Genomic DNA, 24,531 nt, shown 5'->3' with positions numbered 1-24,531 from the left:
ACTATGATGAACAAAAAGCTCAGTTTTATGTGTTTTCTGGTAGATGGTGATATTTCAAATATCCCAAAAGTACACGTGCCAAATCCTATCTGGGGTGACGGGATGAGAATATACGATTTAAGTTCATTTGACAGTTTAATCCAGGAAAAAGTTCTTGTTTCATGAATTACGTATTCGGCTCAGTCACTCTATTAGACACCTGCCAAAAAAAAGCAATATAGTTATAAGTCTCAGAACTCCATTCACGTTTATCCACATTAATCCAAGCCGACCTTGATGAACCGGCAGAGTAAACCCCGGAGAGGTCGGCACGCCGTCGCACGGCGAGCACACAATTATTCCTATACTTGATTTATAGTCACTAATTCAACAACAAACCGCAGCGCAGCTTCGATCTGGAGGCGAACCTCCTGTTAGCTGAGATTGATGACTGTTTCCAACATGAGGCCCGCGGGCCAAAACCGGCCGCAAGAGGCTCCAGTCTGGACAAAACACCAAGAAAATGGCGACAATTTCAAGGAAAACACTGACAATTTAAACATTCCTGTTGTTTCTCCTGGTATTTGTGAAATTATAGACATTTCCAACACAGATACTCTGAACCACAACAAAGAAAACGCATTATTGTTCAAAATAAATTTGCAAAAAGAGAAAGTAACTAGAACTTGAAAGGAAGAGAAATCTTAAAAACATTTAATATATTTAGGAGCAGAAAGGAAACGTTGCATTTCGGTAAAAAGAGTCCAGTTATGGAACAATCTAGACTCAAAAATGTCTCAAACACATGATAGATTTTTTTTTTTAAATGCGATTAAATCAAGGTTATTATTGAAATACAAAGAAATAAATGCAGCAGAATCAAAGTGTTTTTGTTGTTGTTTTTTTTATAATATAACTCATATAAATTACAGTGGCTATGTAGGCCACTTGGACTTTTATTTATTTGATATTTGCTTTTAATTTTCATTTGAAGGGATTAATTGGGATAAAGGGGCAGAGGATATCAGTTAATCTTCTTTCTGTTCTCTTTCATTCAGAAATCTGAAAACTTTTGTTCTTTATTGCATTGAATTGTATTATTATTTTTACAATGAATGAAATAAACTTTTTTCCCTTTTTTGTCTAAAAATATAAATTGAATAAATAAATTAAATAAATAAAAGTGACAGCTCTGCTCTATGATCTGTAAAGTGAATCAATCTCAACTGTGTTGTCCTTGTTAAGGTCAGTTTGGTGAAAAGCCTCCAGGTGACGCCTCCTACATTATGACAACATCACTGCAAATATGTAAAACATCCGAGCCCCACCGCCGCCGCCGCCGCCGCCACCCGCACTCCAATTTCTTGTTTTCAGGGTCACCCCTCATGATGTCACGGGAGACAAGGACATGTGGTCCCATTGTGGCGCCTGATTAGCTCATTTTATCTGCATGTACGTCGGCGGGGACACGGAGCGCCGCGGCCTAATTAACGCCAAACCCGTTACTCACCAGGAGCCACGGCGCCTCGGAAAGAAAGAAGAAAGAAGAAGAAATAAAAGCAACGGAGACGGCGTGAGAGTGAGGGAGGGGGAAAAGTAAGATCAGATAGAGTGAGGAAGAGGAAGAGGAAGAACAAAGTGACAGCGAGGGAGGAAAAACCACTTTGAAAAGAGAACCAGATGGAGAGAAGAAGAAGCGGTAAATGGTGCATAATGGCAGCCAGGAGAAGTCGCAGGATGAAGAGCTCCGTGATTAATGACATACATGGTGTGACGTGTCGGCCTGTTTAAAGTCGGGCACCTTATGACGGAGTCTAAACGCTGACGAAGGGGCCTGAAGTCTTCCTCTGTGCCGCTATTGATGAAGAGTCTTGTAAAGCGTCTAATGGCTCCCAGATCATCGGTTGATGGTTCACTGTACCCGGGGCAACGGTCTCTGTTTGTGTTGAGCTTTTCATCGTCCTTGTACAGGTGGAGCAATAACACCGAGGATTGTGGGTAGTCGTGGCGGGTGATGGATTGTTACTGCGAGTGTGGCGTTACCACAGTGTGTTGTTCAGTCTGCTTTCCTTCCATTTACTTCTTTTTTTTTTTTTTTAAATAAACGCTCAAGGTGGAGCTGCGCTGAAGCCGTTATGGCGCCGGGCGGCGACAGCCTGCGATTAGTCCGAGGAAGTGAAAGGAAACGTGTGAATCAGCCGTGATGTCACCAGGAGTCACACTGAAAGGTTCCCTGGTTTGCTTTTGTATTCAGGGGGTGGCGCTCTCGCCTCAGAACGGGAAGGTCACGAGTTGAAACACTGGCCTTTTGTCCTTTATACCACTGGGGGGCGACTTTTCAAGTGTTTTCATGCAGGAATATTTTAGGTCGTTTTAGGTTTCAAGCATTGTTTTTGTGGGGTTTTTGGTTTGTTTTGGAAAACGTTTAAACAGCAATGTTCTGAAAACATAGATTTCATGCCGGGCCACTAGGGGGAGCTGTTCGCAACAAAAGTTGTGTAACAATGAAGTTGGCCGAGGAGGTTATGTGTTTGTCTGCACGTATTTAGAATTCATTTATTTGTCTGTATGTATTTGACCAACTTTTGGCAAAAACTCTTTACCCGAGTTACATGAAATTTTCAGGGATGATTTGTCATCATCCAAGGACCAATCGATTGGATGTTGGGACGTTCACGGCTAACCGGTTCCGAATATATACCCAAAAAAACAGCGAAACAATGTCCCATGCAAAGCGGATGAGAGAGGCCCCCTATGGAGATCAAAGGAGATCAGCGTCTGTTGCCATGGAGACGCTCCCTGCTCAGAGATGTTGCGAACTGACAGGCTAGTTAGCATCGATATGAGCTAACGGCTATCATGCTAGCAATGCTAACTCGGTTCCGCAAACAAATATGGCGTTGGCGAAGGTTTGCGCTCTACTGAGTGTAGCTCTGGGTTGTTTTTATGATGAAACCACACATGCCGACAGAAAACAATACGCCCTAAACAATAACAATGGGAGAACACAGAAGTTCTAGTGGACAGACGATTAAGTTGGATTGTTATTACAGTGACTGTCAAAATAAAAGTACCTACTCCCAGGAGAATGTGAACTGGGAATCATGACGCCACGGAGGAAATATGTTCTGATTGTCTATACTGAGCATTTGCGGAACTACTAGTTACTCCGATCGTTAGGCCTGTGACGATAACAAATTTTGCTGGATGATTTATTGTCCCACAAAATTTTTTAGACAATTAACCACAAATATAATGATAATATATCAAAATAATACAAATATACCCTTTCAAATGCAATAAGCTTTTTTTACCATTGAAATTATGTCAAGAACTTTTAAATAATGTAAATAAATAAAACATAAAAAATGGACTGTATCTGTCAACAAAAACTACACTTGAATAAAAATCACAACCAAAAACAACAAAGTAGACGCTGTGTCTAGAAATGAGACAGAGACAAAGATTCTGGATCGACAGGAGGGTTCACTCCCTTCATTCCACCATGAAACAAAACCTCCAGGTGCTCAGAGTGAAGCGTCTTGTCATCCAGCCTGTTTGGAGGTGAAGGTGATACGACAATATATCGAATGATCGAGGTCATTATCTTTTAGCGGGTGATTCATTTTAAATTTTTTTAACTGATTATCGTCCCAGGCCTATCGGCCGTGGTGTGCAGTGGCATCATTTCCGCCGTCTTCACTGAGATGTAGCCCGAGCGTTTTCAGAAGGTTGTGTTTCTGTTGTTCTGTATTCACTGTGCTGCTCATTCATGCAAAGGCCCAATACGGTTCGACAACTTTTTCAGTCATTTTTAACAAACAAAAGCGACGTTTCAACAAAAGTTGGCACAAATACTCTGAATGTAAGTCTATTTTTTTTTTTTTTTTTTTTAATACTTCCTCGTCATTATATTCTCAATACTGGCATGTTCCTCCCTTTAAACTTCATGACTATTTGAAGTCAGAGACGCGGCAACACATCCGGTCTACGGACATAAATAGCAAACTAGCAGCCGCACATCACAGACAGACTCGTTCTGGCAGAGCATCACTCATTACCAAGAGATGGGATAGAAAAGGGAGACCTGGAGAAGAATGAAAGGTAGTAGAAGATGAAACCGGGGCTGCGGCGGCACCATTTGTACGCCTCTTTCATATCTGGCAGACTTAATTCTATTTGCCCATTTGACGAGCGCTGAAAGATCAAATTAGACGGATTTTGTTTCGGCAAAGAGGAGCGAGCGAGCGAGCGAGCGAGAGGGAAAATGAGCGAGCTTATGAGAAGAGGACAGGAGGAGGGGGGGATATTAAAAAAGTCGAATGTTCTCACGGTGCATCTGCTGAAGCTGTGGATGTTTGTTGTTTTAATTTTAGAGAATCTTAGACCCCGTTTTACTTTTTCAAGTTGGGGAAGAAAAACACAAAACAGCACCCACTAGTGGCCAGACATGAAAACGACATTGGTGCTTTATAGACGTCTTGAGTTTGGACATCGAATCATATAAAGAGATGATTTCTAAATTATGTAAAGATGGCGTTTGAGTAAATCTGCCTACATGCTCTATATTCCTGTATGTGTGAATACATTTCTATGCATATAAATTGTATACATACTTACTTAAATTCATTTATGTTTGTATAATTGGATTTGGTCAAACAACTTTATTATATGTATTCTGTATTATATATCATCCTTTAAAAGAATATGTAATTTATTGACACCTTTCCATCTGATGATTTAGATGTTTGGATGAAGTGAATATTAAATAAGTGGAAGCTAAAGAAATGTATAAATTTATGGAGAAAGGGTGGGATTTAATAAGTTATACTTCTTTTTCTCATTCAAATATTTTTTTTCAATAACAAAACATGTATACATAAATAATAAAGACAATAACAAGGCAAGTAGTAGTAGTAGTAGTCTTTATTTCGAATTTGTACAATGCAAAAAAATTAAATAAAATAAAAAATAAAAAGAAAGTAATATACTGTACATACAATTCGAAAAGTAGTACACTGTATGAAATAAAAACCAGGATGAGATTGAGAGGAAAATGTTCCCTGATTGATTATTCACCGTTTGTGTGGTAAAATATCTTTGGTTATCTGGCGTGCACTGTGGATTCTATATTGATTTTGAGCATGAAATAAAAAAAAACTAAAATGAAATGGAAAAGTGAAATCTTTCTGAAACAAAAACGTAAAAACGATGAAACATCGTGGCATGAGCTGCAGCTAAAACACAATACAGAGCGGAGGACAGGCGGATTGAGGGGCGATAAAGAAGAGTGTGGAACGCACCGCGAATGTGTTAATTGAGGCTGAGAATAAAAAAGAAATTTAAAAAAGAAAAGTGGGAGTAAAGTTAAAATAAGCCTCTGACATGTCAAGGTGGCCTGGATGAAGCTTGGAGTGATTACAAATGAAATCATTAACTCCTCTGTCACTGCAGGAAGAGAATCATTAAGACGCTCTCGCTCCGCTTCGCTCCTTCAAAGTGCCTCTGTGTGAGTCGGGGAGATAAAAAGACGGAAAGTCAAAATGTGATGCTGGGAGCCTCGAGTTCGAGCAATTTGGCTGATCTATTGTCACATTAAAGTCTTTTTTCGTTGGTTGTTGTTGGTGATAATGAACGACTTGCATCGCATGCAGAAGGTGATAACGTTGAAATATCATCAGATCGAACGGGAGCCGTCTAAATTATGGTTAAATAGATGCAGAATCACACGAGCCTTCATCTCGCCAGACGCAGACGCTCCTTTAGCTGCCGTTTATATTCAGTTTGAGTTAAGTTTGGACAACAAGAGTTTGTGGATGTTACATGTGAGACTTGAAAGTTTGACGCGCAGCACGACACTCGGCGGAGTTGCCTCTTATCCCCCGGTGGCTAAGCCCACTTTGCTGACAGCTGAAAGTATAATGAGTCTGGTGCTGCTACAGAAATAAAGGCCGTTCCTGTGCTGCACGCGGGGAAGGCAGCACATTTCTGTTTTCAGGTCATTAGGTTTGTTTCAGTTATGCTCGTTTCATCACTTATAAATGTCAGGAGTTTGAGGTTCTGCCTCCTACAGTTTCGTTAGATAAATACAACACGGGGATTTAACTTTATGGTACATTTCCGGAGCCGGGGCAAATCGTAGCTCCAACATTGCGTGAAGTCGTGTTCACGTTTCCCAGTTTGATCTGGACCAGAGTCTCTTCAGGGATTTTCGGGGAAAGAACGTTTGATTTGGGCGTCTTCGAACTCCCCCCCGACCTCTGAACCGGATCTAACCAGCGATCTCTGGTCGCCTAGGAAACGTCGATCTCTTCTTCTTCTTCTTCTTTTGGGTTTAACGACAGTTTGCATCTATAAAGTTGCGTTGTCGCCATCTGCTGGTTCTATCTATCATCATTTTTTCCCACCGCTCTCGTCTTCCCTGATGACTGTTTCCCTTCTTCTTCTTCTTCTTCATTTTGGTCAATGGCAGTTGACATCTGTGGAGTTGCACTATCGCCATCTGCTGGTTCCAGCTCGTCCATACCATTACCACCGCTCCCAAAATCAAAAAAAACAAAGAAGAAGAAGAGAGAAGCCGCTGTGTGGCATCTCAGTTCTCAAGCAGGCGGTTATTCCAGTGGACGGAGTGAGAGGACGGGACCTAGGGTGCAGTGCATTCTGGGTAGTAAACAAACAAAACTAACCGCGCGAATCAAAAGAAGCAGATGCAGAAAGAAAAAGTAGGAAAAATATCTTGCGGCAGACGTGGAGCAGTGAGGAACAAGTGGAAGAAGTAGATCGACGTTCATTGATATCTGATCTGGTTGCTTGTGGCTAACCATTAGCCACCCGCTAACTAGCCACCACAGACTAAAGCGGCGGGACTTCCTCTTTCGGTCCCGACCAATCAATGAGCCGTGTTTCTTCTTCACTTCCTCTCTGGTCAGTGTTTTGTTTTAGGCGACAGCGCCCCCAAACCGTGAGGTTTTTCCAGGCGGTTTGATCCGGTCTCTGCAGTGCTGCTTGAACGCAAAACAAACCAAACGGAGGTGAAGCGAGTCCCGGACTGTCTGAATGTCAGAGGCCCCTAAACGGTGTCCAACACAGTCAGACTCTCACCTCGGACCCTTTAGAATCAGCATTTAACTAAGATTAGTCTTCACATCAGCTCTTAAAAAAAAAACAACTTCCAGCTGTTGTCTGTGCCTCCAAAGCTCCACCGGCATGCGGCATGAGCAATTAGACATCGTCTCCATCACCCGTCCCCAGAGGGCCGGCGTTGGGGGGGGGGGGGGGGGGAACGAAGTGGAGGATGATGAAGGATGATGGAGGACTGCAGGTGACGGTGAGGACGGGTATTGAAAAGGGACGAGCTCTGTTTGTCGGCGGGACAACAAACATAAGAAGAACGAGAAAAGGTCATTGTCGTACGGCGAGGCACAGGAAGCACACACACACACACACACACACACACACACACACATCATTACTCACATAAACTGAAAGGGCAGCGGTGCAAACGGGGACGGCAGAGCGCCGTTTTCAAAAAGACCTGACCTCCAGGCGTGGCGATCAGGGAGAGCATCCGCGTGTGAATCCCAATAAATTCCTCTGAACACCTGAATGACGTGTTGAAACTCTTCTCATATTCGGACTGAAAGCAGTTTGACTGCAGGAATTAAAATCGCTGTGTGTGGTCATGTGATCGCGCCGCCTATTTGTACACACACACACACACACACACACACACACACACACACACACACACACACACACACACACATGCGTTCCTGCTGACGTCTGGAAATCTGATTTTGTGTGTTGCCTCGCATGTTTGCCCGTCGGTGACACGGATCCGTCCCTCTCGGCACTTTGAGGCGAGTCGGGCGCCGTTTGAAGGCGGTTTGAGTGGCGGGAGGTCAGGGAGCAGGGGAGCGAGGTGTCACACAGCAGCTGGCAAACGAAAACTGGACGTGCTGCATGTCGGCAGACATTTATTCCACCGCATGTTTATTTTATGTGACTGAGGCTGCGACATCCGACTGACTCCAATAGGTGTAATAGGTACACTGCAAAAAATAAATATAAGAAATAAACACTAAATTTGAGAAGAAAATTACTTTAAATTATTTTAATTGTCTGTCCATCCAGCAAGTACATTTTAAAAAAATCTTGATTTAAGACTATCTTGTAAAATAAAGAACTAAAAACACATAAATGACTTTTAAAACAAGCCAAGTTATCCATCATGTCCAAAAATATGATTTTAAATTTTTTGGGCAAGTTTCAAAACAATTACTTAGATTATTTGTGTGTGTGTGTGTGTGTGTGTGTGTGTGTGTGTGTGTGTGTGTGTGTGTGTGTGTGTGTGTGTGTGTGTGTGTGTGTGTGTGTGTGTGTGTGTGTGTGTGTGTGTGTGTGTGTGTGTGTGTGTGTGTGTGTGTGTGTGTGTGTGTGCAGCTCAAAATATTATTTACAATTAATCCATCCATATTCTGTAAATCTTCCTCAGCTTAGATCGGGGCTGTCGACCTGCGAGAGGCTCCGGTCTGGCCTAACCACCAAGTAAAATTGAAAAAAATAGATTTTCTTCACAAATTTCTGAACAGGACTGGACACAAATAAACACTGAGGCCTGAGCTGAGATATTACCGACGCTGCCATGAAAGTTACTACAATGCTACTGCATTGCTGTCAAACTCGCCTCAGAACCATGCTGACAGGGGCATAATAATGATGCAAAAGACGCTTTTTTTTTGGACATTTAAATGTATTTTGCAGCAAAAGGTTTTATTAAAATTGGCTTTAGGTTGAGACTGGAGTCATTTACAGTAAAAAAATGTGAAAATATAATAATTTTCATCACGTATACTCTACCCCACGATGCCGAAAATCCTTAAAACTTTAAATTTAAAGGTTATTATGGCACTATTTTATCACTCCAGATGAAATTGGTCCGTATGTGGCCTCTGAGCTGAAATGTATTTAGGTCAGTGCTGCTGGAGTAGAAAACTGAAAATGGGCAACGGGGAAACGCACACACACTCTTTCACTACAACTATGATCAATTTAATAACAAAAAATTCTAAGATAAAACACAGAGTTGGTTCATTTCTCTCACGTCTGTCAAACTGAGTAATGATACAAAGACCATCGGTGAGAGCAAGAACATGGATTTACTTTCTGCGTGTGTCTCTGTGATTTAATGAGTCTTCAAACAAGAAGCTCCTTGAGCTCCAGGCTCGTGAAAAAAGGCCAGAAGAAAGCAGCAGGCAGCAGCTGCGAAGCGAGTCGACGAGTTTCTGATAATGAGCAGGGATACCGTGGCCACCGAGGCCGGTGCTTAGATAATGCTCCACAGATGGGTCAGGATGAGCACGTCAACATGTTACGTAAGGCCAAGTGATGGGAATTTACTTCCATCCACTGTCATCGTAGTTTCTGTGTGCGTTTAAATATGCAGGATAGTGTGTATGTTTGTGTTTTTGTGCAGTCAGGGACCCCCCCCCCCCCCCCCCCCCCCCCCCCATCTGCAGCTCGCTCTGAATTAAGGTGGTGGCTGGAAAAGATAAGACATCTAGAGAGAAAACAAGGTTGCACAGTAACATGGCTTCCATCTTCCTATTCTGTTCACACACACACACACACACACACACACACACACACACACACACACACACACACACACACACACACACACACACACGCTGGAGCAGCTCGCCTTACTGATGGTCTGGGCTGAACCTTCTGCTGTCTCAGCAGAACTGAACCTCATTTATAAACATTGTTTGCACAGAAAATAAAGTAACGATGCTCCGGAAAATGTGAAATTTCTGAAAACAAAAGTCGGGAGTGTGCGTCGCTCATCGCCGACACACTAGTACACCACAGTGCATCACAGGGTGAAGCTCAGGACGCACTGATACCACTTTTTTTAAGGACGAGTACTAACCTTTCGCTGCTTCTCGATACCGTGTACCGATACGAGTACTTATTAAATGACATTAAGCCTAATTCAAACAACGATGTGCGAAGGCTTTGTGTTGCCTCAATCCCCCTCAGCACAGCCTCCGCGTCGACGCTACGTCGCCTCCATCAGCATCACAGTCTACAGTAGCATAGCGCAGAGCGTGGCGTCTTTTCTACGCACTTCGCTATGGTACTATAGACTGCAGACCCGAGGAGCTGAGCTGTTAATGAGTATCAGTCGGATTTTAATCATATTTAGCATGTGGCATCGCTCGTGTGTGAGCTTTAAAACTCTTAGCATGTAGCATGTAGCATGTAGCGCGGCTCTGAGTTACTGGATCCACTGAGCAGTGAAACTAATGAGCGACATCGGGCTAACGCTGCTGCTGATGAAGTGGCTGTTGTACGGACTTCCTCCTCTTCTTTTTTTTCTCCTTTTGATATTTTGTCAGAACATAATTTACAGTCTTCCTTACTTTCCTCATTGTCATTAATACCGAATAATCTTCTGTATTCTCCTGCTATCTTGTGTACCTGGAGCTGACGTGGCTGATACTCGTCACGTAATACGAGCTGGGTTGTATCGGAAAAGTTTTACTCAGGTATCTGTACCTGATACTGATACCAGTACTGATACCAATATCGGGTACAGATACCGGTATCAGATACCTTTACCTGATACCGGTATCAAGTACCGATACCTGATACTGATACCAGTACTGATACCAGTATCAGGTACCAATACCTGATACTGATACCGATAACAGATATCAGTGAATCCCCAGGTATAACTAAATCTAACCTACACAATGTAATGCACTATGGCAGAGATGTCAAACGCCGGTCCTCGAACACCGCCGTCCTGCATGTTTTAGCTCTCCCTGCGTCATCATACCTGAATCTGATGATGACGTCATCATCAAGCAGGTTAAAAATAAGCAAATAAGGAGCCTTTTTATTGAAATCAGGTGAGATGCAACTGTGAGAGACCTAAAACATGCAGGATGGACACCCCTGTCATATGGGTTGCATCATGTACAGTGAACTTGCGCATACTTTATCAAATTTAACTGAAATTAATCACTTAAAATAGTTAATGGAAATGTACATATTTAAAACGGCAGGATTTAACCGGGGGCTCTGGAATCGGTGCAGATGTCGAGGGCCTGGGGCGAAGTGACAGAGGAAACCATTTTGAACCTCTTGACATTCCGGCGCAGCTTTTCCCTTCGCAGCTGAAGTGTGTGCTGTCACTCTGCCGAGACCCAAACTGCTCCCTCAGGCCTTCAGAGGAAAGGTTCCAGTCCGCCAATAGATGCTCAAAGATCTCCTGATCGTCTGGAGTCCCATCGCTTTGGATTTTCTAAAGGATAACTGAAAAATGGGGGTGGGGGGGGGTTTGGATTCGGAGCTTTGTTGAGTCGTTTCAGACCTCGTGGTTCTCCCGCCTGTCACTCTGTTTACCTCTCCGTCTTCTTCACTGCCTCAGACCTATATTTGCAAATCCTCACTTGAAGCGGGATGCACTGCACCCCGGAGCACCGTCAATCTCCCTCCTCTCCCGGGGGGGGGGGGGGGGGGGGGGGGGAACACTCACGCACTTCAGATTCGGGCTCGCTCGCAGTGAAAACAGGAGGAAGGAGAAAAAAAAGAAAAGAAGCAGCAGCAGTGTTTGTATGCAGTGAGCGGAGGTTAAAGAATATGTTGCAAAGCCCAGAACAATGTGTGGAAATAATTACTTTTCCTGTGGAAGTACCTCCAGCATATGATGGCTTTATAATCATGTGGAAGCATTACAGACGGATTCATGACTGTAAGGAGGCGGAGACGTCTCGCGTTAATGGCCTTTCTCCTCGCCGCCGCATCGCGTTCAGCAAGTACAGTAGTACAGGAGGTGAACGTGAAGACGTGAAGTAATTTATGGCACAGAGAGAAAGAAGTGTGGAGCTGCTGACAGGGTATAAAAATGCACTTCCTCAGCCGTTTTTAAACTATTAACATTTTATGTCTGTTTTTAGGTTACTTCCTAGAGTTGCTGAACCGCTCTGCCATTAGCCTGCAGGAGACTTTCATTCCAACTTGGGGCTCTCTGTACTCCCAGAATTCCCAGGTCTTCTCCGACCTGTACACGGACTTGCGGCACTACTACCGAGGCTCCAACGTCAACCTGGAGGAAGTGCTCAATGACTTCTGGGTGCGGCTGCTGGAGAAACTCTTCTACCAGGCAAACAAGCAATATTTCATAGGTACATTTTATTTTTTTATTTTTTTCATGTATTTAAACCATTTTGGATGCTTGGATCAAGACTTGCCTGGACGTGTGTGTCGATTACAGGTGAAGACTACCTGGACTGTGTGTCCAAGCAGATAGAAACGCTGCGTCCGTTCGGAGAAACCCCCCGCACCGTGAAGACCACGATCACTCGCACGTTTGTGGCGGCGAGGTCGTTTGTTCAGGGGTTGGTGATCAGCGGAGAGGTGGTCCGCAAAGTTTCCCAGGTGGGTTTTCCAGTTACTAGTTGTTGTTGTTTTTCACACTTTGTTTATTGTCTTTTTCATCTTTACATTGAACAACAATCACAACACAACCTTCACCCCCCCCCCCCCCCACACACACACACACACACAACAAAACAAGATGATCGGCGAAAATAAAATAGCAATAAAATCATAAACGAATAAAATTGCAAATCCAATCTAGTGTAAGTGATCATAGATTAAGAAAAGGAATAAAAATCAAAGTTTTGCAGTAAAAAATTATAAATAAATAGAAATATATCAAAAATGTAATGATACAAATACAATATTAACACATCTAGTTACTAGTTACATCTTTGTAGTGAAATTGTCTCATATAGTCACCAAGGTTTTTTGCATTAAGAAGTAAACTTATCAAATCCTACCCCTTCTCCAATATTTAGTAGTTATATATTATAATTATCTTTCTGTATTAAAAATAGCATTATATATGTAAATATAACAGTAACAATGTTTTCTAATATAGAAGACTTATATATACATGTGTGTATATTTATATATATATATGTGTGTGTATATTTATGTGTGTGTATATATATATATATGCACACACTCATATATAAAAACAAAATGTCAAGTTTGCATTCATATACATTCATTCACACAGTGCTCCCCTTCCCAATATGCCTGTAAAGACCCAAAACATATATATAAAATACATGTACAATCACCCGTGTATAATCCTGTTTGCAGTGTGAGAGACACTGTACAGTTTCTTCATACTTGTACAGTTTATATTTGAAGTTTCAGCCTTTTTTTTAAACCGTCTCATGCTTGGCCATTGTTTCAGGTCTTGACTGAGTTTGGTAATATTAATTAATGATGAATTGTTCCCAGGGTGCACTTTGCTGGATATAACATCTCTTAATTAACTCTAAACTCTCACGCCATATCTGCTTTGCCTGTCATCAACAAGTACTTTCTGGATGAATTTTAGATTTTTTTACTCAACAACATACAGTTGTTATTAGCAGTTGGCGTCCGTAGAAAATAAATAAGCTGCTGTCGTAAGCCTGCTGGAAGCGCCCTCTTGTACTCAAATTACACGCTGGTTATACCTCATGAAGTAGTTGATTCCGCTTAAAATTATAGATCTGTATCGCTGCCCTGTGTGTGTGTGTGTGTGTGCGCGTGTGTGTGTGTGTGTGTGTGTGTGTGTGTGTGTGTGTGTGTGTGTGTGTGTGTGTGTGTGTGTGTGTGTGTGCATTAGTATTCCAGTGCTCAGAGGTGTGAGCTCGTCCCCCTTTAGCGCTCGCCTCCATGAGCCCCTGAACGCCGGCCGGGCCTGCTTTACCAGTCCACACACATAACGCGAGGCAGTGGGAGATCAATGTTCGCAGAAACAAGAGGCTCTGTAAAGTATGACCCCGCGGCTCACACAATCAGCCGCTGCGACAACAGTTAACGTCAGCTGCACAATGAAAAATGTCTCCCCCGGCTGCAGGGAGGGTTAATGCCTCCCGAGAGAAATGGTTCCCTCTGTGCATGAGACGAGATCAGAACGGGGGCTGAGAAATCATCTCAGGGAGGAGGCCCATATTGATGCCTGCGTGGAAAAATATCTCCCGTCAGACACGAGGCTGGTGAGAGTCGCAGGAAAGCTTCGGAGGAAGCTGATGTGAATATTAGAACATTCGGCACCATCCCAACCAGTTAGAAAAAAAACCCACAATCCCACTTGGGCGAGCGTAGGTGATGGTGGTAAGGAAAGTAAATCCTGTAATAGGTAAAAAATGTGCCGAGCAATCAGATTTAGACATGCAAGGTTAGTGGAGAGTAAAAAAGACCTGGAGAGAGAACAGCAGCACATCATCAGCGTGGAGCAGCGAGGGATCGGAACCCACAGAACCAAGACCGAGGAACGAGCAGCAGCCGGGTTCAGTGTGGCCGTTTCTCTGTGGCTCTCGGCCGAAGTGCAGCGATGAACCGTCTCGTTCCCCCAGCAGCTTCATGGAGTTCATTCACTCACCAGGAAACACAGAAACTAAACGTGATGAAGCAGAGGAGGTGAAGCCTGGAGGGAAGAACTGCTGGGAGGGTTTGACCAATCAATATGTCGGCATGGAGCTCCACCTGGAACCTGATACATGCTGTCAGCTCATTGGTTCTCAGTGTGTGAGGCGCCATCCATCATCCATCCATCTATCATCCGTCTATCATCCATCCATCATCCATCCATCATCCATCCATCATCCATCCATTATCCATCCATCCATCATCCATCCATCTATCATCCGTCTATCATCCATCCATCATCCATCCATCATCCATCCATCATCCATCCATTATCCATCCATCCATCATCCATCCATCTATCATTCATCCATCATCCATCCATCATTCATCCATCATCCATCCATCATCCATCCATCATCCATCCATTTTTCATCCATCTATCCATCATCCATCCATCTATCATCTATCATCCATCATCCATCCATTATTCATCCATCTACCATCCATCATTCATCCATCTATCATCCATCTATCATCCATCTATCATCCATCATCCATCTATCATCCATCCATCATTCATCCAGCTATCATCCATCTATCATTCATCCATCATCCATCCATCATTCATCCATCTATCATTCATCCATCATTCATCCATCATCCATCCATCATCCATCCATCATCCATCCATTTTTCATCCATCTATCATCTATCATCCATCATCCATCCATCATTCATCCATCTATCATCCATCTATCATCCATCTATCATCCATCATCCATCTATCATCCATCCATCATTCATCCAGCTATCATCCATCATTCATCCATCCGTCATCCATCCATCATCCATCTATCATCCATCTATCATCCATCATCCATCTATCATCCATCCATCTATCATCCATCTATCATCCATCATCCATCCGTCATCCATCCATCATTCATCCATCATCCATCTATCATCCATCTATCATCCATCATCCATCTATCATTCATCCATCATTCATCCATCCATCATTCATCCATCTATCATCCATCTATCATCCATCTATCATCCATCATCCATCTATCATCCATCCATCATTCATCCAGCTATCATCCATCATTCATCCATCCGTCATCCATCCATCATTCATCCATCATCCATCTATCATCCATCTATCATCCATCCATTTTTCATCCATCCATCATCCATCTACCATCCATCATTCATCCAGCTATCATTCATCTATCTATCATCCATCCATCATTCATCCAGCTATCATTCATCTATCTATCATCCATCCATCTATCATCCATCCATCCATCATTCATCCATCATCCATCTATCAACCATCCATCATCCATCCATCATCCTTCCATCTATCATCCATCCATCCAGATTCTCTCAAGCTTTTCTTATGAAAAGGTCTAAAAACATAAAACATGTTTAAAAGGAAAACCTCTCTTTGTTTCTCTTTGATGCAGAAATTAGAAGCATTGATAACATTTGTTCATAAAGACGTCGGGAAGCGTGAAGAAGCCGTGATTGGTCCGTTTGATTCTTGTGAAAAATGTTTCACCAGCAGAAGCTGTGCCAGGAAGCGGGAAGCTCCCATCAGGGGGATTCCCTGCTTCCATCACATCAGAAGGGGGTTTCTTTCTTTCTTTAGTACATTTTTGGTATTAATTGCTCAGATTTGGAAAAACGAAGACAATTTTATCCCGTATACTCTGAACCACAACAAAGAAAAACTTTAAAGTTTAAAATGAAAGGTTATTACTTCAGTTGGCTCCTTACCTTCCCCGTTGCTGGTTGCTGGTTGCTGGTTGCTGGTGTGATGCAGGATAAGTTATAAGACATTTGACACCAATTCACTGTGAAATGAAATGTGTATTTTCAATAATGCTGTTGGAATATCAGCTCAAAAGACACATGAACTAAACTCTTACACCCACTCGATAAAAACTGGGGGAATTTGGGGGGATTTTTTTATTTTTTATTATTATTATTGCTGCAGTTCAACTCAGTTTCGTTTATGTACTGTGAATTACTAACTCGGTCAGCTCAAGGCGTTCCAATAAAACAAGAACACAGACAAAACCCAACAAATTCCACATGAGCACACATTGGTGACAGTGGAATGAGGGGAAAAAAAGACTTTAATGGGTTTAAAACCTGCAGCGGAATCAGACATGTTGGTGTTAAAGAGCTGGATGGAGAACAACAAACACCTCATCAAGGCTGTGCAGGAGCCGCAGAAGAAAACAGGGAATAGATAATCATCATCAGACCCACATGTTGAGATGTTTGTTCATGATCTGCGGCCCTTATGTCAGCGAGATGTGACTCACTCGTTTTTTTCCATGGTGCCGTTACACATCCGTTGGTGCTGATGGACGGAAGAGCGACGGCTTCATCGCGAATCTGGATAAAAAGGGAGAATTTGTGTAAATAATTAGCCGAGCTTTTATGAAATCACAGCTGTGATTCCGGGTTTTGGGATCTGCTGCGTGCCGAATGAGGTCACGAGCTGCTTCCTGTCCTACTTAGAGCCGCGCCAGAGCCGTCGGCACACCAGGTCAGTGTCTGTGACGGAGAATACCCCGAGCTGGTCCAGTAACAAAATAAGGGTTTTGCGTTTTTTGTGTCAGGAAACGATGTAGTTGGCGTGCCAGGCTATGGGTTACTGCTGTTTGGTTTTGTAATGAAACCACACACACACACACACACACACACACACACACACACACACACACACCAGAGAACAATGAGCTCTAAACACTAACAATGGGAGAACACGGACATTCTAGTGGACAGACCACGGAGTTGGATTGTTATTACACTGACTATCAAAATAAAAGTACCAAGTCCCAGGAGAATATAGACTGGGAGTCATGACACCACGGAGGAAACTTCGTTCTGATTGGCCAGCGACTGAGCGTTTTCAGAAAATGTCGTCTTCGCCCGTTTCCACGGAGCCCAAACAATTTCACAAAGTTCCACCTTGGGAGCCAATTTGAAAAAGTTGCATTTTCATTGGCTCAGAGCATTGTTGTCGTTTAAACCCGAAACGCTGCGAAAGTTTTCACTTGACGTTTGAGGCGGTTTTTTGGCTCCGTTGGTAGATTTGTGAACTCTCAATCAGAATCAGTTTGCCCGGTTCGATTCCCCGTCTTGCTGTGTCCACTTGTCGAAGTGTCCTTGAGCAAGACACCGCACTTCAATTTGCACCGACTGGCTGGTTTGAGCCCCTCGCATGGCAGCCGCCGTCGTTTATCTGTGGAGGCAGGGGTGGCCCAGAGGCAAAACAGCAGACCTGGAATCAGGAGGTCTCATGTTCAAACTAGAACTACACTCGGTAGAGCGCACACTTTTCACCAACCCCACATTTGTCACCATGGAAACCAGTGGATTACAAGGTTATTTGATCCACCACTCCTTCCATCATCTGTCATGTTCGTTTGAGTTACTTCATGTTATCACTCTCTGTACGCACATTTTAAAATTTCTGTGACCCCGCCCGACCTTTGACCCCCCAACCACTAACCAGGGTGATGACGTCACTGCTTCATGTGGCATGTCAGAGGATGGGGAATTGAAAACGGAACATTTTGTCCCCGGTTTGACATCAATCGGATTAAAACTGACTGCATTATCACGAAAATACTTTTTTGACCTTTTCGTGACCTTGACCTTTGACCCAAACGCTCTCGAGATTTAATGGAACCATTCTTGATTAAAGAAAAATCATCCCTGAAAATTTCTTGCAATTCAGGTGAAAATACAAACAAACCAATAAATAGATAAATACACTCATAAAAAAGGGATTTCCCCAAAGGGGGGGGGGGGGGGGGGGGGGGGTTAATCAAACATGATCAGTTTGTCAGTGCAGATTAAATCATGACTGTGTAAACGAGTCCTGAATCATCCATGCCGACGCCTGTCGGATCTGATTCGACTAAAAACGATATCGACTTCCGTTCATTTTCACATTTCTTTATTAACTTTGTTGTTTTGTTGTTTTTTTTTCAGTCACGACTGCTGTGATGTGTTTATACAGATTGATGCCACACTGTGCTGTGATGTGACCGATTCAGACAGTGAGAGACGATAATAACAAATCCAGAACATTCTTATTACTCGGCTCACTTCTTGTTTGATTTTACCAGACATGTAAAAATCCACTTCTGTTTAGGTTTTTTTCCCCCAGAAATGTGAATACCTTCAATTCTGAATCCCTTTTTCTTCTCCCACTGTAATTCTATCTGTGATTGATCGGGGCCGCAATGAGACGACCGCTCCTATTTATAACTGTACGGCTGCACGGCGAAGCCCTGAAGATATAATAGATAGAATATTTGTGTTCCTTCAGATTTCTTCTGCGTGAGAAAGACGATATGAATCCCGGCCGTGTGTTTGTTGTTTATTTTGATTAAGCGGAGGTGGTGAACAAACTGAGAATTTGAGCTCTCAGCACAGAGTCGCAGCGTTAACCCCTCTCTTGCACCAGTTGCTCGGTCCTCAATTCTGTTGTTTTTTTCTTGTTTTTTTTCCTGGACTTTTGGGTTCCCTCGGGCGAGGGAGTGGAGGAAGTAGGCCACGTGCCGCATTTCTCACTCTGGAGGCAAGGAGTCTGGATCAGCTCGCTCGCGCTGTAGCACAAGAGGAGGAGAGGTCGCTCATATATCCTTACTAATTACAGAGGAAAGACGGGCAGAAAGATGGAGAGAGAGAGAGAGAGAGAGAGAGAGAGGCAGGTATGGAGAGCATGTTGTGAAGGTGAAGCAAGGACAAGTAGGTACAGGGAGATCACAGCGACGTCTAAAAGGGGTTTTCTAAACTAAAACTTCCTCTCTATGATTTAATTCGATGCGAGCTGAAAGATTTAACTCCTGGAGCTCCGGGATGTTTCTTTTCCTTTTCCTTTAGAAATCAGCACGAATAAAGACATGATAAAACATAAAAACGAGCCGTCGTCAGTCCGGAGCGGCACTGTTTTCAGGTCTTCTGGAGTTAAAACTCTTTTTAGTTCCTGTAGTTAGAAAGCATACGTTTGGTTCGGAATGTGACACATTCAAGAATTTCTTTTAAGATGAGCTGAAGGTCACGAAATTCAATATGAGAACTTTTTTATTTTTTTATCGTATTTCCGTCCTTTTGCGTGCTGGGAAATGAAATTGCAGACTTTTAATTTCATGACAATTTAAGGAGCCGTTATCAGTATTTCAATCCACAGATTGATTGTTAATGAGAACGAGCCTCAATTTGAGACTCTGAGGGTCTTATTAGTGCTTCTAATCCGACAGCCGGCGCTCCAAGGTCACACAGGAAGTTGTCGACGCCTGGCCTCCAATTAGCCACACGGAGGAGTTACACACCGTTTCATGTCTGGCCTGGGATTCCCAGCGTTAACGCCGGGCGGATGATGTAACAGAAACTCCCATTAACGACTGTGTCTCCTTAATAAGTATTTCATTGACGTCCCCCCGCCGTTCCTCTGCAGCTCCGTCCTGCTGGATCTGTTTTAACGTCCCACCACCGCTCTGTTTGTTCCCACTCATCCCACTGCTCTCTCTCTCGCCCTCTCTCTCTCTCTCTCTCTCCCTCTCTCGCTCTCTCGCTCTGGAAAGCGTCTGACTCATCCCTGGTTAATGAGCGGAGGGGTAAGGATGGAAAGACGGGAGAAAAGGAGGGCAGCAGTGAGGATCTGACTCATGTCTCATGTGACTTGAGATTAATCCTGGGAATGTGCTTATTGCTCATCTGTGTCACTCCTAATCCTTCTTCCTTTAATGAGAATATTTGGTCGAGATGTTTTCTCTTTTTCCACTTTGTTTGGGAGGCTGATAATACTTTCTTTTTTTTTTTTTTTTTTGAAAGTTGAAACGCTGTCAAATCGAACCTCTTTTGATTTTCATCTCCAGTGAAATCAAAGGAAATGGTAAATAACTTTCATTTCATTTTTGCTGATTGTGCTGAATAGCGTGTCCACTTTTAATGCCGCTATTAGAAAATGTGTATAGAAATCCTATGAACAGACTGGAGCTTCTAAAGGTTTTAATCAGACCAAAGTAAAGCAGTGTCAGGGGCAGTGCTTAGAGAGGTTAGAATCTGTTTTATTGTTTGTTTGTTTTTCTGTTGTCTGTTTTTCTTTTCTTTCCAATTTTATTTATTGAAATTTCACAGGTGAAATTGTACAGTTTTATTGGTCAGTTGTAATGATCTGTGGTCATTTCTTTTTTAAAATAAGAGAACAAAAACAACAAACAAACAAACAAACAAAAAGAAATATCCAGACAAGACGAGTTACAAAAAGAAGTGAAAAGATTGGAGAAAGATTCTTTTCAGTTTTTATTTGGACCCAAGAGTCTGAAATAAAGATTGATTGATTTATGTAGTGCGTTTCCTCCGCTTTACACTCTTTATCACATTCACACATTCACACATTCACACAGCAACGGAGGCGGCTGCCTTGCAAGGCAGGGGGAGATCGAACCTGCAACCGAGCCACGGCCAAAATGTGGAACAAAAACATTGTTTGACACGTGAGAAAATAGGAAAATTCCCTACAACTGCAAACAATACTGGAGCAGGACAAGCGTGACCGTGCAGCCGTCTTTCGTTAATATTCGTGGAAGGAAAAAGCAACCGAACACGATCCAGCGCCATCCAGCCCAGATTCGGTCTCCACACCGCTGAGATTACTGGAGCTCATCCTCCTCCTCCTCCTCCTCCTCCCAGAATCCCTCAGTATTTCTGGGAGGAGGAGGAGGAGGAGGAGGAGGAGGAGGAGGAGGAGGAGGAGGAGGAAGAGTGCAAAGTGTCAGACAGTTATTTTCCCACCTGATCCCAATTGTTGTTCTATTTTCACTGTATATTTGTTAAAAGCCGGTTTTAACTGTGACTTTGCCTTTGGAGGAACAGTTTCCAGGAAAAGCATTGGGCCGGCCCAGATGTCAGCTTAGAAGAGCTTTGTATGCCTAGCTGCTCTCTCTCTCTCTCTCTCTCTCTCTCTCTCTCTCTCTCTCTCTCGCTCTCTCAGACACACGCCCTACACTTCCTGAGGTTTTTGTATGCATAGCTGTACTCTCTTGCGAACAGGGCTTACTGGTATTAACCCAGTTTCACTTTTCACGCACGAAGAGATAGAGAGCTAGAGAGAGAGAGAGAGAGAGAGAGAGAGGCATTGAGGGACTGCTAATACTTATACGAATGTCAGGGCCTTTTCATCGCGTGTGAAACAAAAAGCAGATTCTCCCTAAGTGGTTTCCAAGGAAACTGCTGAAAGAAAGTCTGGTGCACGTCAAAAGAAGGTCACCATGGGCGGTGACCTCCCGCTGATCTCGCCGTCATCGTCCGGCTTCAGACATTAACATCCAAACTTCAATGGATATATATTTCACTGAACAGTGCGTTTTCATCCAGGTGGTGGTTATTTTTCCCGTGTGCAGGTGCCGCTGAGCCAGGAGTGCATGAAGGCCATGATGAGGATGACCTACTGTCCCCACTGCCGCGGCATGGCGTCGGCCAGGCCGTGTGCCAACTACTGCAGCAACGTCATGAAAGGCTGTCTGGCCAACCAGGCCGACCTCAACACCGAGTGGAGGCATCTCGCAGGTGGGGGAGCTCACACACACACACACACACACACACACACACACACACACACACACACGGATCGAGTTTGGCCATATGTTCGCTCCGAGTCGTCCTGCTTCATGTGAAACGTTCCTCCATCCCGTCCGTGTAGAAACCATGACGCAGGTGGCCGACCGGCTGGACGGACCGACGGGCGTCGACAGTGTGATCCTCAATCTGCCGAATCGCATATCGGAAGCCATGTTCACCATGATGGACAGTATAGACAACATCAACAGCAAGGTCAGAGCACACACACACACACACACACACACACACACACACACACACACACACACACACACACACACACACACACACACACACTCACTCACTCACTCACTCACTCACTCACTCACTCACTCACTCACTCACTCACTCACTCACTCACTCACTCACTCACTCACTCACTCACTCACTCACTCACTCACTCACTCACTCACTCACTCACTCACTCACTCACTCACTCACTCACTCACTCACTCACTCACTCACTCACTCACCAACCTACCTACTTATCTACCTAGCTACTTACCTACCTACCTGCCTACTTACTTACTCACCTACCTACCTACCTACCTACCTACCTACCTACCTACCTACCTACCTGCCTACCTACTTACCCACCTACCTGCCTACCTACTTACTTACTCACCTACCTACCTACTTACCTACCCAACTACCTACCTACCCACCTATTTACCCACCTCCCTACTTACCTACCTACCCACCTACCTACCTACCTACCCACCTACCTACTTACCTACCTACCCACCTACCTCCCTACCTACCTACCCACCTACCTACTTACCTACCTACCCACCTACCCACCTACCTACCTACCTACCTACCTGCCTACCTACTTACCCACCTACCTGCCTACCTACTTACTTACTCACCTACCTACCTACTTACCTACCTACCCACCTACCTCCCTACCTACCTACCCACCTACCTACTTATCTACCTCCCTACTTACCCACCTACCTACCTACCTACCTACCTACCTACCTACCTACCTACCTACCTACCTACCTACCTACCTACCCACCTACCTACCACAATATTCGAGCATGAAATTCTATCTTTGTTCACTGTCTGATTTTATGGCCTGGCTTTATGTCCACACTGATCACCGCCCCTGGTTCTCCATCAGTACTGTTTTAAAGCTACACATTCCTAATTTCAAACGAAGTGCCGTGAGTCATAAAGCAGCCGGCAGGCCAAACCTTTACTTCACTGTTTAACGGCGTTTGGGCTCCACTTTTATAAGCTCCTCTGAACGCAACTGGCAGCAATGAAAGACGGACTGACTTGTTTGGTTAAGGTGGAAAATAAATTGCGAGTGGAAAACACAAAGCTTCCTCTGTGCCGTGCGGTTAGTTTGAGGTGAGCCGCGGACTGGGCGGACCGCCGCCGGCCTGGTTCAGCATGGTAATCACACACGGCGTCGGTGTCTGATCTTCATCTCTCGCGGAAAGTGCTGCGTCGGAAAGTCAACCAATGCTGTAGCATTATCGCACTGGGAAGATTATCTCCTATTTACATAATCTGTTGATGTCAGGAGCCATATGCTGTGTTATGTGTGTGTGTGTGTGTGTGCTTCATAAAACCTACAGCGCCTGTGATGTGTGTGTGTGTGTGTTTCTGCTGGTTAGCGAAATCAAAAACTGCACTTACTTTGTTTGATATGTACCAGACAGAATCGATGAGTTACGGTAACAGATGTGGCTTTGAGCCTAAGGAAGGATTATTTCACAGTGATGTGTGAAGGTACAAAGTCCTGAGACTTCTCTAAGCAGGGCAGATTGGATGACAGATTGACTAGCAGTTTTTTTTTTTCCTCTATATTCCCAATGCACCCTTTAGAGAACGTAAGCCCCGCCGGGACGAGTGCTACTTCCTGAGCCGTGAATCGCTCCGCTAAAGCCGCGCCGCGATTGACTCGGGAGGTCACGCAAATAAGCGATACCACTGGCCGCCACCGATTCTCAATGGCAGATGTGTTTGCTCATGAATTCCTCCTTTGCTCCCACCTTCACCCTTGACTTCTGTTTTTAATCTTTATTCCTCAGTTGTTCCAGGCGTGTGGAAACCTCCGGGCGGGAGGAACCAGCAGCACAGGGGTGGAGGAAAACATGAAGAGAGGGAAGTTTACGGTGGAGGACAGGCTGGACGGGAGCGCCGGCAAAATGGAAAAGCTGGTCAGTGTTTGTCCGGCAGCGATGCAGTTTCTTTGACTCTTCTGGCCGTGGCCTGTCGCGCTGTGATGATGGGTAAAAGGGTTTCAGTCCTTCCCCTCTCTTTCCACAGGTGATCGATGTGACCATGAGGCTGAGGGACATGCAGCCCTACTGGGTTTCTCTCCCGAGCGTCCTCTGCAGCGACCGAGTGGCGACGGGAACCGGGGCCGAGGACAAGTGTTGGAACGGCATGAATCGAGCCAGGTACGGGAATTAAAGGGGCCTGTGGGCGGAGAGCAGC

The 24,531-nt window shown here is 44.1% G+C and overlaps 1 protein-coding gene across 2 annotated transcripts in view; it reads left to right on the top strand.

Moving 5' to 3' along the window:
- LOC308107020 (glypican-1-like) overlaps positions 1-24,531 on the top strand; it is an 84,667-nt gene that overhangs the window by 55,719 nt on the left and 4,417 nt on the right. For both annotated transcript variants that reach the window (XM_080459109.1, XM_080459110.1), the window contains exons 4-9: positions 11,949-12,176; positions 12,266-12,429; positions 21,861-22,026; positions 22,160-22,290; positions 24,123-24,251; positions 24,361-24,494. In XM_080459109.1, the coding sequence (XP_080315235.1) occupies positions 11,949-12,176; positions 12,266-12,429; positions 21,861-22,026; positions 22,160-22,290; positions 24,123-24,251; positions 24,361-24,494 (952 nt within the window). The remainder of the gene's footprint in view (positions 1-11,948; positions 12,177-12,265; positions 12,430-21,860; positions 22,027-22,159; positions 22,291-24,122; positions 24,252-24,360; positions 24,495-24,531) is intronic.

This window comes from Lipophrys pholis (genome assembly GCF_963383615.2).
Source record: "Lipophrys pholis genome assembly, chromosome: 1".
In the NCBI taxonomy this organism is placed as follows: Eukaryota; Metazoa; Chordata; class Actinopteri; order Blenniiformes; family Blenniidae; genus Lipophrys; species Lipophrys pholis.
This window is presented reverse-complemented; position numbering and strand designations above follow the sequence as displayed.